The 12,856-nt window shown below is 39.6% G+C and overlaps 1 protein-coding gene across 5 annotated transcripts in view; it reads left to right on the plus strand.

The window, feature by feature from the left end:
* The window catches only part of ELMO1 (engulfment and cell motility 1), a 301,412-nt gene that overhangs the window by 110,840 nt on the left and 177,716 nt on the right, over window positions 1–12,856 (plus strand). For all 5 annotated transcript variants that reach the window (XM_039715063.1, XM_039715067.1, XM_039715065.1 and 2 more), the window contains 5 exons: window positions 1,885–2,036; window positions 2,936–3,014; window positions 6,668–6,718; window positions 8,154–8,276; window positions 9,617–9,748. In XM_039715063.1, the coding sequence (XP_039570997.1) occupies window positions 1,885–2,036; window positions 2,936–3,014; window positions 6,668–6,718; window positions 8,154–8,276; window positions 9,617–9,748 (537 nt within the window). The remainder of the gene's footprint in view (window positions 1–1,884; window positions 2,037–2,935; window positions 3,015–6,667; window positions 6,719–8,153; window positions 8,277–9,616; window positions 9,749–12,856) is intronic.

Consider the following 12,856-nt stretch of genomic DNA (forward strand, 5'->3'; position numbering starts at 1 on the left):
GTTATATCCCAGTGAAGCATTAATTGCCACCCGAAGGAGCTGCTGCACCAAGAATAATTCATGAATGTCAGGGCTCCTAAAGAGGTGACAGAAATCTGGCAATTCGGGACACAGTCTAGACACACAGTTTTCCTGCTGCACAGGCAATCCATGGATGCCTGAAAACTGAGGCAACCAGGGGCACTTGGTTTAATGTGTGAGCAGTGCAGAGTTGCTCTGTGCGTGCACTGCCCCTGTCATGGGCCCTGTGGAGATCTGACAGCTCTGGCTGCAATGCATCAAAACACATCTGGATTACCATTAACAGAGGTGGGGTAACAGAGTGCTTTGGACACACAGATTGTTGATCTAAAAAGCACACTGTGATTTACCATTGTAAATATTATTTGGCTTAGGATTTGCTGGGAGAAGATACTGAGAGTCCAGAATAGAAAAAGGCTAATTGAGTTGCCTCTCTCCTCCTGTTTTCTATGCATTCATGGCTCAGTTATTTACAGAAAGTAAAGTAAATGTATATTCTCTGAATTGAGTTTCACTTGGTGTAGGATGTTCCTGCTGTGGTAATGCAAACCAAGTAGCAGAGCAAACAGCAAAAAGCAAAAGTGCTGGAATAGATTAGAAAAAGAAAAATCCATCCCTATTTCTTTCTTGTCTCCAGCCAAAGTTGGGTGTTTTTCTCCTTCAGTACTACTTAAGATGTCACAAGTGCAAAACAATACCATTGTCCATGTGTCAACATTTCAATGTGACTTTACAGGCAGCTGGACAGCTTTTCCAAGCATAGGACAGGCCTTTCTTCCTCCCATAGGGAAACAATTCTTAGGTCTCAGCAAGCATCCAGAACGGGAAACAGAAGTTATGATTATAGTAGTGGCTTGTAGCAGGAATACTGAAGAGATGCGTGAAATCTTCTGGAAGGAACATATCAGACTTGAGACGGAGCCACTCTAGTCTGTTCCTTGGCTGTAGCGAGCACGTAACTGTGGTCACACTACGCTTCTGTCTGTGTTTTCTTGGGTGCCTTTCATTTTGACTGTGCTGGTGTTGGTGTATTTGAAGAAAACCCCTGTAGTTCTTGCTTTCTGCATCAGCAGAAGGCAGGTTTCTTCCCGGGAAGGTGGGTACATGGGCTGGGCAGCATGCGGGAGAATGTGTTTTGTCACATCTTACTGCACAGCTGTATTGACTCTGCAGATGAGTGTGCAGCTTGTCATTGCCACACTTCAAAATAGCAGAGGTCAAACTTGGTTTTAATTAATGTGCCATTTGCTTGTGGCAGCTTGCAGTAAAAGGGAAGGTTATTAATGAAAAGCTGGACTCTAGACAGCGTTATGGAACCAGTTGTCATGATCATCAACAGAGTTTTAATTGGTAACCTGGAAAGAGCTTTCAGCATTATTGGTAACACCAAGCAGAAGAAAAAGGCATGATTTTCTAGATTTTATTTTGCCAGAAAGCTTAGATTATAAGTTTCTCTTTTGAAACATTTGCCTTAAGCCTAGATATTTTTAACCTGTAAAAATTTTTTGTGGAGAAAATGAGAACTAGTTTCCTTGTTTTTTCTAAAGTTTTCTACACAAAAATTGTTGAAATTTATAATGCTGATTTATCATGTTTGTAATGTAATGATAAATGTATTTCAGTCATGTGAATATTGACAATAACCTCTGGTGACTTGTGCCAGCTGTAGACCCTGTGCCACTGTGTTCTTTGATAGTATATGCTATGCCTGGTTCATCATTTTCAGGTATTCACTGATAACTGGCATGTGGACAAGACTCCCTTTTATCCTAATGCCTTTCTGAACCACACTGACAGTTTTCTTTCTTACCTTTCCCTGTTTTCATGACGAGATGCAAATTCTCTGAATGATTGTATTTGCAGATAGCAAGCTATGTGAACAAATTTGCCTCGGACATCTCTATCTTGCAACGGTCGCTGGCAATCCTGGAATCCATGGTGCTCAACAGCCATGACCTGTACCAGAAGGTAGCACAGGAGATCACAATTGGGCAGCTAATCCCACATCTGCAGGGGTGAGTGGCTTTGACTGCCGCTTGATATGGTGGATATTTTTTCCCCCACAAAAATAGCACAACATTTTATACTGTAGTAGTAGTCTAAAGACCAGCAACCTCCTTTATGATTTCAGTAACCTCCTTTATGGTTTCTACCTCCACTGCAAGTGACTGCATAACTGGTAACAGTCTTTCTGGAATTGCCTGGTCATTAGGTTTTAGGGCTTTTTTGATTTTGTTTTGTTTGTTTTTCTATAAGCTACCTATGTAGTTGGAAGTGGGGAATGATGAGAAGAGCACCCTGTAGTAATAAAATGCTTAATTAGCATACAGATGGGGTTGTTTTGCTTGCCAGACTGGGAAATGTGTAAGACAAAAATTGCTCAACTTTCACTGAATGTATATTTGAAAAGGGAAGGGCTTTTTCTTAAATAGTAATGTGAAGTGCTTAAATGGATGGAAGCTGTCTCTTGCAGCATAGAGTAATGTACTGTGCATGGTTATGCTTGTCTCCCACCTGGGACATTTTCAATGCACCTGAAAAGCTTTAATACCAGCAGCTTCATTTCCAGAAGCCTTTAGGGAAGATTCCTCTTCCTATCTCCAGCTGTTGTGCACCTGATGAAAACCAGTTATTAGACTCTTGCTATGATCAGTGGAGGGTCAATGGCAGTTCAAGGAGTAGTTCATTCCACCTTTTTTTGAATTCTGAGTTTCCTTTTGGGACATCATCTCTCTCTCTCTCAATAATGGAGAAAGCCTGGTCATGACCAGCCTTGATTACCTATTTACATGGTCATCATGAAGCGCAAACAGCTCCTCCACTTCTACCTGCAGAAATGCAGCTGGAAAATCAGTTTCTGCAGCTCATGTGCATTTGTGTTCTTCTCTCACATTTACAACATTGTTCCAAACAGGACAGACCAAGAAATCCAGACGTACACCATTGCAGTAATAAATGCACTCTTCCTTAAAGCACCTGATGATAAGAGGCAGGTAAGTTGATGGGGTTGTATACCTATGCATCTGTGGGACAAAAAGTGTTTCATGTATTCCTACCTGAAGTTGTCCATTACACTTTTCCTGCACTTAATTCAAACTGAAACTAGTTCTGTTTTTTTTGTGCTGGGATATAATTCATTTTAGTGGAACTGCCCCCATCTTGCACCAGTATTAGGAGGGATTAGGCATTCTTCCATGCTTTTGTAGTTCCCTGTGACCTCATATGAACCATATTGACTGTGGCTGACTGTAGTATTTATTGTACTGAACTCTTTGCCAGCACAGCTTGTAAACCCAGGCTGTTTTTTGGTAGAATGTTTTCCCCCCAGATTTTTTATTAAAAAATGTGTTTCTTTTGAAAACAAAAATATCTTGCCATGTAAGCATTTCATGGCTTTTATAGTGTGCTATTTTAGTGCCAGATATCAGGAAATATTTCAAGATTGCTACTTGATGTTAAATGGGGATGGAATGTGAAGTGTTATGAAAAAGTGAAGTTTTATCCATGTTTATGAAGTTACTAGCCTGTGTCAAAACAGATTTAGGCATTTATTTATTTAACATTTCTGTCACCAGGAGCAGTGATGATAATTCGTGTGGTGACATACTGTTACTGTCCAGAACAAGTTCACTGAGAGTTGCTGATCAGTTCTGACAAGGACTTTCCTTAGATTTGTTTACATTTTAAAATGCTGGTCACTGTTTAAACAAACATCAAAGCCCTAATGAGAGTTTTTCAGGGGTGTTTGGTTGATATTGGGTTTTGTTTCCTGTCCTTAAAAATATTTTTAACATTGCAAACAGGGAAAAGTATAACCATGGTTTAGTTAGGAAAAAAAGGCTCTTCCACGCCTCATCCCTCTCTTTTTTCTTTCTTCCTCCAATACAGTCTTCTGTGAGTAAGGCAAGAATGCACCTAATGAGCAAAAATTAGAATAAAAAATTTTCTTTCAATTTTGGTTTAAATTTATAGTAGATCCTTGTAAGAAACCCAAATATGTTGCTTTTTTGCATTTGTGAATAGTTGCTGCTGTATTTCTGTGAGAAGTATGCCTTATCCTATTTGAAGTGGAGGAACAGTGCCAGATGTAGATAAGACTTTAGTATTGCCAGCAAGCAAAACTGTATCTTGCCAACAGTGCAACCACCTAGTGAGGCTGGCAGTGAGCCAGACAGACTTCACCTGTAGTACCTGCTGCTGTGACACAAAACTGTTAGTCTTGGAGTTTATGATCATCAGGAGATAATGATCTGCTTTGGCTTTGAAGGATAATAGCTCTGACACTTGCAGAAATTTTTCCTCAGCCTTTAATAACCGAGAATATGCAGTCAGAATGTGTTCTGTTTCTCTTTATGTCTGTCTTGTGGTTAATTAGTAAACCATACAATAGAGAAGGTAGGTGTCCATTGCCTTCCAAATAGCATTAACAGATGGCACTTACTGAACTCTGTCTTTCTAAGACAATGAACAGAGGTGATGAAGTCTCATGCAATTATCTGATGATGGGCACTCAAAAGTTAATGTTCAGCACTCACTACTTAATATAGTTAGAGGTGAGAAGCTGCACCAAAACTCATATGACTCTGGGAACTTTGGCACCCTCTCTGCTGCCGACTTCCAGGCATGACTTGGATGGCTGCTCTGCAATTAAGGAAGGGATTTAAATTGGCACTGCTGTCTGAATTCTTTCCCCTCACTTTTTTTTTCCTCTAATGCAAAACCCAAGAAGTCCAAGATTTTTCTTTTTAATGAGGACTCCCTGGTTGCTTTGCTTCTTCTGCCCCTGTCAAGGACCAAATAATCTAGAGAAACCTAGGTTATTAATAAAAAAAGAAAATAAAAAAAGTCTATTCAGAAAGAGCTGAGAGTTTGAGCATTGAAATGATACTGTGAATGTTTGAAACACTTCTTTCGCACTTGTCTGCATTTTTTGCAGAGACGTTGCTATGGGAAATGAGATGGCAAATTTGGTCAGATAATTCTTGTTCTCATCAGCTGGGACCGTACTTATATTAGAAGAGGCAGCTTATTAGCTGCTAATATAGCCTTTTTGGAGACAAAGTTTATTTTGATGCAATAATTGGTTTTTTGAATGCTTGTTGCTTCAATCAGTTTTAGTCCAGTGAGAAAAAACCCAGTATCTCGATAACAGCTTTTTAAATGATAGCTATAAAAAAGAAGTAACAATTTGATAATCTTCTAAAAAGTAATTGGAAGAGTTTCCTTTTTATTATTTTCTCTGCATTGAGTGCAGAAGTACCATCTTATATTCTGTACCTGTTAATCTTTTGGCAGTGGGTACTTAGTTTGACAAAAATCCAGCCAGTCTGTTCCAAGCAACAGTGAAGTATATCATGTGCCTGGCACTCCCCCTACAGCTCAGTTGCACTTTTCTGGAAGAGATGGAACCATCTATATCATCCATTCCTTTGCTCCTTTGCTGTTATGTGCAATTGAATCCTGCGCAGCCAGAAAAGGCTTAAAACCTGAAGCTGAGTTTATCTTGTCTTTGGTCCCTTGTTCCTTCTTTATCATTGCTATGTTCTGTTGCAGCACCCTTTACCTGGTACAAATAAAAGAGTAAATAAAACATATCTCACTGCCTCCCATCTCACAATAAGAATTATTTTCTTTTTCTGAGCGAGTTCTCACCTAACATTTGCTTTATTTACACTGTTTCTGCAGATGTGTTTTAGTCATCTATCCTTCATATGTTGAATGTTACGGTCTCCATTTTTCTGTTTTCTAGGGGATTTTTTATATATAAAAGTGACTAGTATTTATTCTACATTAGTTTTCAGCTCTCACAAAGTTCAGCAGGGATGCACTGCATATGCAGGCATATCTCTCATACACACACACAAATACACATACACACATTTCTATATTGATGGAAAAGCTGGTGGAACTTAAAAATAGGACATGCTCTTGTAGGCATGGTTGTGATTACACTCTTATGCTTGGTGAGTGTGAAATACTCCCTCCTATGCACTGTAGGACAGTTTGCAGCAGGGACAGTTGGGATCAGCTGCTTAAGAGTTAAAGGAAAATCATATTCACCTCGACAGTGATTTCAGACAGACAATTTAAAACAAGAGTGGAACAATGTCAACATTGCTAATAAAATACAGGGGAGAATTATAATTTGTTATAATGAAACAGTACTGAGTTGTAGGCTGATTTCTTGAATGGAAGTTAGAGCATTTGATTTTAAAACAGCTGAAATATCAAAGTAAATAAGCATTTTATTTGACATCTTGTTTTAAAATCCTGGCGGGCTTCCAGTCCATGCTTCCTTCTATATTGTTTATGGGGGAAAGTTGTGCTTGAACAAGCATGTAAATACTCTCTTGAACCTACAGAGGTCTCTTCTGGAGTCTTTCACCATGGGTTTTGGATCACCAAAGCCCTCAGCTTGTGATGTACTTTTAACTATCTTGGTCTCTCTTCTCATGGTATTCTGACTTTGTGATATCCCAAATAATGAATACAATCCTAATGCTGATATGCTGCTTCCTTTCATTTATAAGTAACAATGAAGAAATGTAAGACCTTTTAAGCCAGTGTGTTTTTCTAGCTATGATATTAAAATACATGCTTCTGGATATTTTTTAAATTTTTTTTCTTTTTTTTTAATTAAAATCAGGAAATGGCAAACATCTTGGCACAAAAGCAGCTTCGTTCCATCATCTTAACTGTAAGTATATGGTTTTCAAAGTTACTGTTGAGTAGGAGAGAGAAAAGATGACTCCATTTTTGGTGTTCATAGGTCTTAATACATTTTAATTGCCTTGTATTTTGATATGTTTTGAAGCCTTGTAATGTAGAAGATAAGGTTTGAATGGTGGTTGACTAGGTTCAAAACTGATTTTTGGAAGGGTTATTTTCTGAGTCAGAAATTGTGGTTTCTTCATGAAAATACAATATTAAATAACCCCGTGTTTTTTGGTTCTTTAGAGTATTCTGTCTTGATTGACACAATTCATCATGACTTACACACAAGAAGCATGAATTAAAGCTAATGAAATAGTTAATGAATATAATATCTAAGACCTGCATCTTCTATCATGGAAAATCAGGGATTTTGCCTTTGATGTTTGAGTAGATTGCATCTTCAGTGGAATGAGGGAAAATCTTTCTCTGTAGTGAAAGTAGTAAAATGAACCAAACAACAAACAACCTCTTACACTTTCTCATTTGCTATCGTAATTTCACTGATGCATATAAAACCCCCAGAATTTATTTCAGATGGCCTGTTTTTACACTGGTTGAGTTCTTTAAAAATTTGGAACAATCATAAGGATAATTATTGTTTATTTATTGTCATAAAATGCTCCAGTGCCTTTTGGCAGACAGATTCTTTTACTCTCTGGAACTGTACAACATCTGCTGATGTATCCAGCTCCCACTTGAAGACTTTCCTTATGTCCTATGTTTAGAGGCCTGGGTCTGTTTCCCATGTAAACCTGTTGGGTGTTTTTGGCACACCAGGGATTTTTAAATTGCCCATCAGTTTTGAATTTGCTTTTTGAATGGGATAATCCTGCACGTATAGGACATCATAAACTAATGTATTTCTAAGCAGTCTTCCTCATACAGATTGGAGTTGTCTAGTAGGGGCAGGATTGTGGTGTGATGCTGACTCCCTGTTGAGCCCTGCTATTCTATTCACTGTGTTCTCTGGCTGTGTTTGCAGCCTGAATAATTTTCTGCTCAGACAGCTACTCTCTTAAATATTTTCTTAATATAATCTCTTGGAAAAAAATAAATAAATTACAGAGCTCTAAAGCTCTTGGGATGGAATTATTTTTTCTTTGAAGTGACTTCTCAGCACTGTTTTTTTTAATGCAACTACTCAGTATATGCACATAACCTATCTAGTGTAAAGTCCATCTCCTTAAGTCTTTTAAACAGTATCTGTATCAGTAGTGCTAGTCCTGGTTTAATTTTCACGGGTGGAGGTGGGTTTGTGTTGGTAATTGGGTGTTTTTTGGCTGTTTGGGTTTGTTTTCTTAAATTTCTGAAGTCTAGATACACTATTGCATAGCAAGCACATACTTAGGAATGGAAACCCCTGACTGTACACACTGCAATTTTATCATTCATCAAAGCCTGTCTCTCTTTCTTTGCAGCATGTTATCAGGGCACAGAGAGCCATCAATAATGAAATGGCACACCAACTATATGTTCTGCAAGTACTTACCTTTAATCTTCTGGAAGACAGAATGATGACAAAAATGGATCCACAAGATCAAGTAAGCATCTGGCATGATCTGATCTTAGCAGGAAGACAGCAGCTTCTCACTGATTTACTTAAAGCTCTTCCTGGAGGAAAAAACCACTTGCTAGGAGCATTTACATAAGTCATTAATTTTCTCTGTCTGTGAAGTTGGGTTGTAAGAAGATGCACTAGATATTTCATTCCTTGTGCAAAAGTACAAAATGGCCAGGCAATTCTCCTTAGCATGTAGTTCCACAAATAGAATTTTCTATCTTCCTGAGCAGAAACTCTGAGCAGCTGTCCAGCATTTGTTTCCTTTGTGCCCTTCTCTGAAGCACTACAGGTGCATGGTCCTTCCTAAAAGTACTTCTGTAGAGCTAAATTAAATGTTTGCATGAAAACTATCTGGCGTGCTAGAGTTGAAGTTAAACTGTGTAACAAGAAACCCTGGTTTTGTTCCTGGGAACCTATAATGGACTTCATTTGTTTATTGCCCACTGTGTGCAGACATTGACTTTGATGTTGTTCATTGTGCAAAAAGTGGCAATCCTCTAAGATATTAAAGAGATTTAAATATAGGGTCAATGGGCCATAGGAATAATTTGTTTCGGTTTGGTTTGTTTTTTTTTTTAATTTTTGTGGCCTTCATTTAGGCTCTGTACAAGGAGGAATCTGATTTCATTTTTAAGCTGAAGTTATCTTAAGACTTGCTAATAATTTGGAGAAGAGAAAATGGGAGAGTGAGATAGTTGTAAACATAAGTAACATCATGCTGTAGGATTTTATGCTTTCTAAGTTTGAGATGGAAAAGTTTGACTCTTGGGAATGTACATGCAGTCAATTAGTGCATATCTCCATAGAGAGTGACTAACACAGTGTTGTTAATATTGCTGGTAGGGTGGTTATCACTGTCTTGAGACATTTCCAGCTGCAGTAATTCCTCTCTTGCCTATTTCTGCGGTAGCAAAAATGGATAGTTACCAAAATGAATGCAGAGTGCTGAGTCATTTTGTGTTCATCCAGCAAGGTGCTTAAGTACCAGCTTAATCACCAGCTTAATTTGAAATGTGTGTGATCTCTTGGCTTCTGTGGTTCAAATTGTGTAGTCAGAGGCCTTGCTAACATGGGTCCCGTTTCTGGAAGTCGACACTTAAGTACCCACATGTGAATCTCATAAATGTGAGGACTTTCAAAAGCGGGAACCACGAGGTCATTCTTGCTGACTTTCTCTCCAAGTATGAAATAGGGAATTTATACAAAAAAACTTTGGGCAGTGGGCAGGAATACTGTGTTTTGAAACACCTTTTGCGGTATTGTTTAATTAGGTGAGAGATCAGTTATTTTAACCATTTTTTTAACCTTGTTTAAACGTAGGCTCAGCGGGATATCATATTTGAACTCAGAAGAATTGCATTTGATGCCGAATCTGAACCTAACAACAGCAGTGGCAGTATGGAGAAACGGAAATCTATGTACACTCGAGACTATAAAAAACTTGGATTTATTGTGAGTATTTTTGTGTGATGGAAGTGAAAGTGGGTGCCTGCATCCATTATAGTACATCTTTTCATTAGTCTCTTCTCTTACTTGGTCTTCTGTCTATTTCCTAAAAGGGAATAACTTTCTTCCCCTTTCCCAGAAACCCTGCTAACTCCAAGTAACAGCTTTATCAGAAGCCTGGGTGCTGGAATGGAGGCTATAAATTCTTTACACAGGATAGGCAAGGAAGTAGAGGTAGTGGAAGTAGCCATGTATGTTAGGGAGTGTTTTGACTGCCCTGAGCTTGGTTATGGTGACAATAGGATTGAGTGTTTATGGGTAAGGACCAGGAAGAGCATCAGTGAGGCAGATTTCATGGTGTGAGTCTGTTATAGGCCATCCAACCAGGATGAAGAAGCAGGCAAAATATTCCACAAGCATCTGGGACAAGTCTCAAGATGTCTAACCCTTGTTCTCATAGGGCATTTTGAATGTACCAGCTGTCAGCTGGAAATATGATACAGCAGAGAGGAAACATTTCAGGAGATTACTGGAGTGTGTGAGGATAATTGAGGCCAACTGTGTGAGGTTAAGTAAAAATGCTGGGTCCTGCAACCCTGTTCAATGATCCATACCTGAGGAAGTGTGTCTGGAAAGCTGCTCAGTGAAAAGAACCTGGGGGATGTTGGTCAACAGCTGGCTGAACATGAGCCTGCATGTGCCCAGATGGCCAAGGAGGCCCATGGTGTCCTGGCCTGGATCAGCAATAGTGTGGCCAGCAGGACCAGGGCAGTGATTGTGCCCCTGTACTCAGCACTGGTGAGGCCACATCTTGAGTACTGTGTTCAGTAAGAAAGAGACTGAGGTGCTGGAATTTGTCCAGAGAAAGCAGCATGGCTGTGGAAGGGTCTGGAGCACAAGGCTGATGAGGAGCAGCTGAGGTAGCTGGGGGTGTTTAGCCTGGAGAAAAGCAGGCTCAAGGGAGATCTCATTGCTCCCTACAGCTCCATGGAAGGAGTGTAGTAGCCATATGGGGGTCAGTCTCTTCTCCCAGGTAACAAGTTACAGGACAAGATAGTTTTAGATTGGATATTCCATAAAATTTCTTCATGGAAAGAGTTGTCAAGCATTGGAGCAGGCTGCCCAAGGAAGTGGTTGAGTCACTAGACCCTGGAGATGTTTAAAAGATGTGTGGTTATGGCTCTTAGGGATATAGATTAGTGGTGATCATAGTACAGTTGGAATCAACTATCTCAGGGGTCTTTTCTGACCTAAAAAATGCCATTATTCTAGCAGGAAGAAATAAGTACCCGAGGTTTAAGAATGTCGTATTGCATGACATGTCACCATTAGAATCTAGCTTTTAATGATATTTTGGATAAACAGGCATTGCCTAATGGATCCGTGATGGCACTGCAAAGTCCTGTAGCAATAATATGGACTTACGATCACAATAGATCTGAGGTGTGACTCTATGGACTCACTTATTAGGACCTTGTGTTTTGTTTGCATGAAATCCTTCACTGTAGGAGTAGGGGATGCAGAATCTCTTCTACCATGACTTAATCTTGGATAAACAGGCATTGCCTAATGGGTCTGTGATGGCACTGCAAAGTCCTGTAGTTTTTTAGCAGTAATATGGACTTAGGATCACAATAAATCTGAGGTGTGACTCTATGGACTCACTTATTAGGACCTTGTGTTTTGTTTGCATGAAATCCTTCACTGTAGGAGTAGGGGATGCAGAATCTCTTCTACCATGACTTAATCAGATGAATTGGAGTCCTGGACTTGTCTAAAACCCTGTTGGGGAGCAGAGCACAATCTGGCTAAACTGTTGCACACATTATATTAACTAATAATGTGTATTTTTTCCCCCTCTGGAAACAGAGCGTGCACATGTATTGTGAGTTAATACGTTGATTACTCTAGGTTAGTATGCAGCTTTCTTTCTCCTTAGGTAAAATGATATGCTTCATATCTCTTGTGATTCATTACTGTCCCGTTGGCCTAACAGATATACACTGAACATTTTACAGTAGCCACAGTTACAGACTGAGAGGTTTTCAGCACTCTTGGTGCAAACTGCAGCTTTCTGTGCAGTTTGAGTGCTCTGCCCAGCTCTGCGGCATAGAGCTCAATTCTCCCAAAACCACAAAGGAACTGGGTAGAGCTTTTCTGTGTTCTGATAGCTGTTTTCATTACTGATGAATGAGGAAAAAATTACCACTGGATCAGTGCTGTTGTATGTGTAAGGAATAATCAAGCAAATAGGAAGGGAGGAACTTGGCATTTAGGGGTTGCAAGCATGATAGCAAAACTAGTGCTTTGAAGGAGCCTTTGAAGCTCAGTGTGAGGGGTTTTTTTGGTTTTTGTTTTTTTTGTTGACTCATCCCTCAGCTTCATTATTCCCATTTGAGCTGTTCATTGGGAAGCCTACTGAAAACACTCTGGCAGTTGTCAAGGGGAACTGCAGCACTGTTTACAGTTTGATTATTATATCCTTTCAAAAAGGAATGGGGAGCAAAGTTTAGGAGGGAATGGCAACTAGGATTAAAGCAGTGAAGAAAATGTAGGGAAGCATAGTGGGAGATAAAAAGCAGTATGTGAAAGTAAGCTGTGAAAGAAGCACCATAGGAAGAGCCCTAATGGGAGACAGGTTATTCTATTAGCAGTATGATGAGGCAAAGTACAAGTAATAAAAATGTCAACAGTGAGCTCTGAGAGAGTTATTGTACTTTTCTACAGAAGCTTTACTTTGAGCTAAGAGTCCAGGTGACACTGCAGGTACAACTCATAATAAAAATGTCAACAGAGAACTCTGAGGAGAGTTATTGTACTTTTCTACAGAAGCTTTACTTTGAGCTAAGAGTCCAGGTGACACTGCAGGTACAACTCTTTAGCAGCTGAAGAGCAGTATTACCTTCCTCACAGGGCAGGGAAAGGGAGCAGGACCCCTTGTGAAATGTGGCTGCTCATCCTCAGCCTCATACGTGGGGCAGTGTTCTGACTCCCAGCTGCCTTCATCCCATGTGCTTCTTTTCAATGAAACGTCTTCAGTGCTTTCATCAGCTGCAGGTAGAGGGTTACATTAGCAAACTGATCATGATCTGAACTGTGTGAGGTTTGTCTCCA

This window comes from Passer montanus, unplaced genomic scaffold (assembly GCF_014805655.1).
Source record: "Passer montanus isolate IOZ18808 unplaced genomic scaffold, ASM1480565v1 scaffold32, whole genome shotgun sequence".
NCBI lineage: Eukaryota > Metazoa > Chordata > Aves > Passeriformes > Passeridae > Passer > Passer montanus.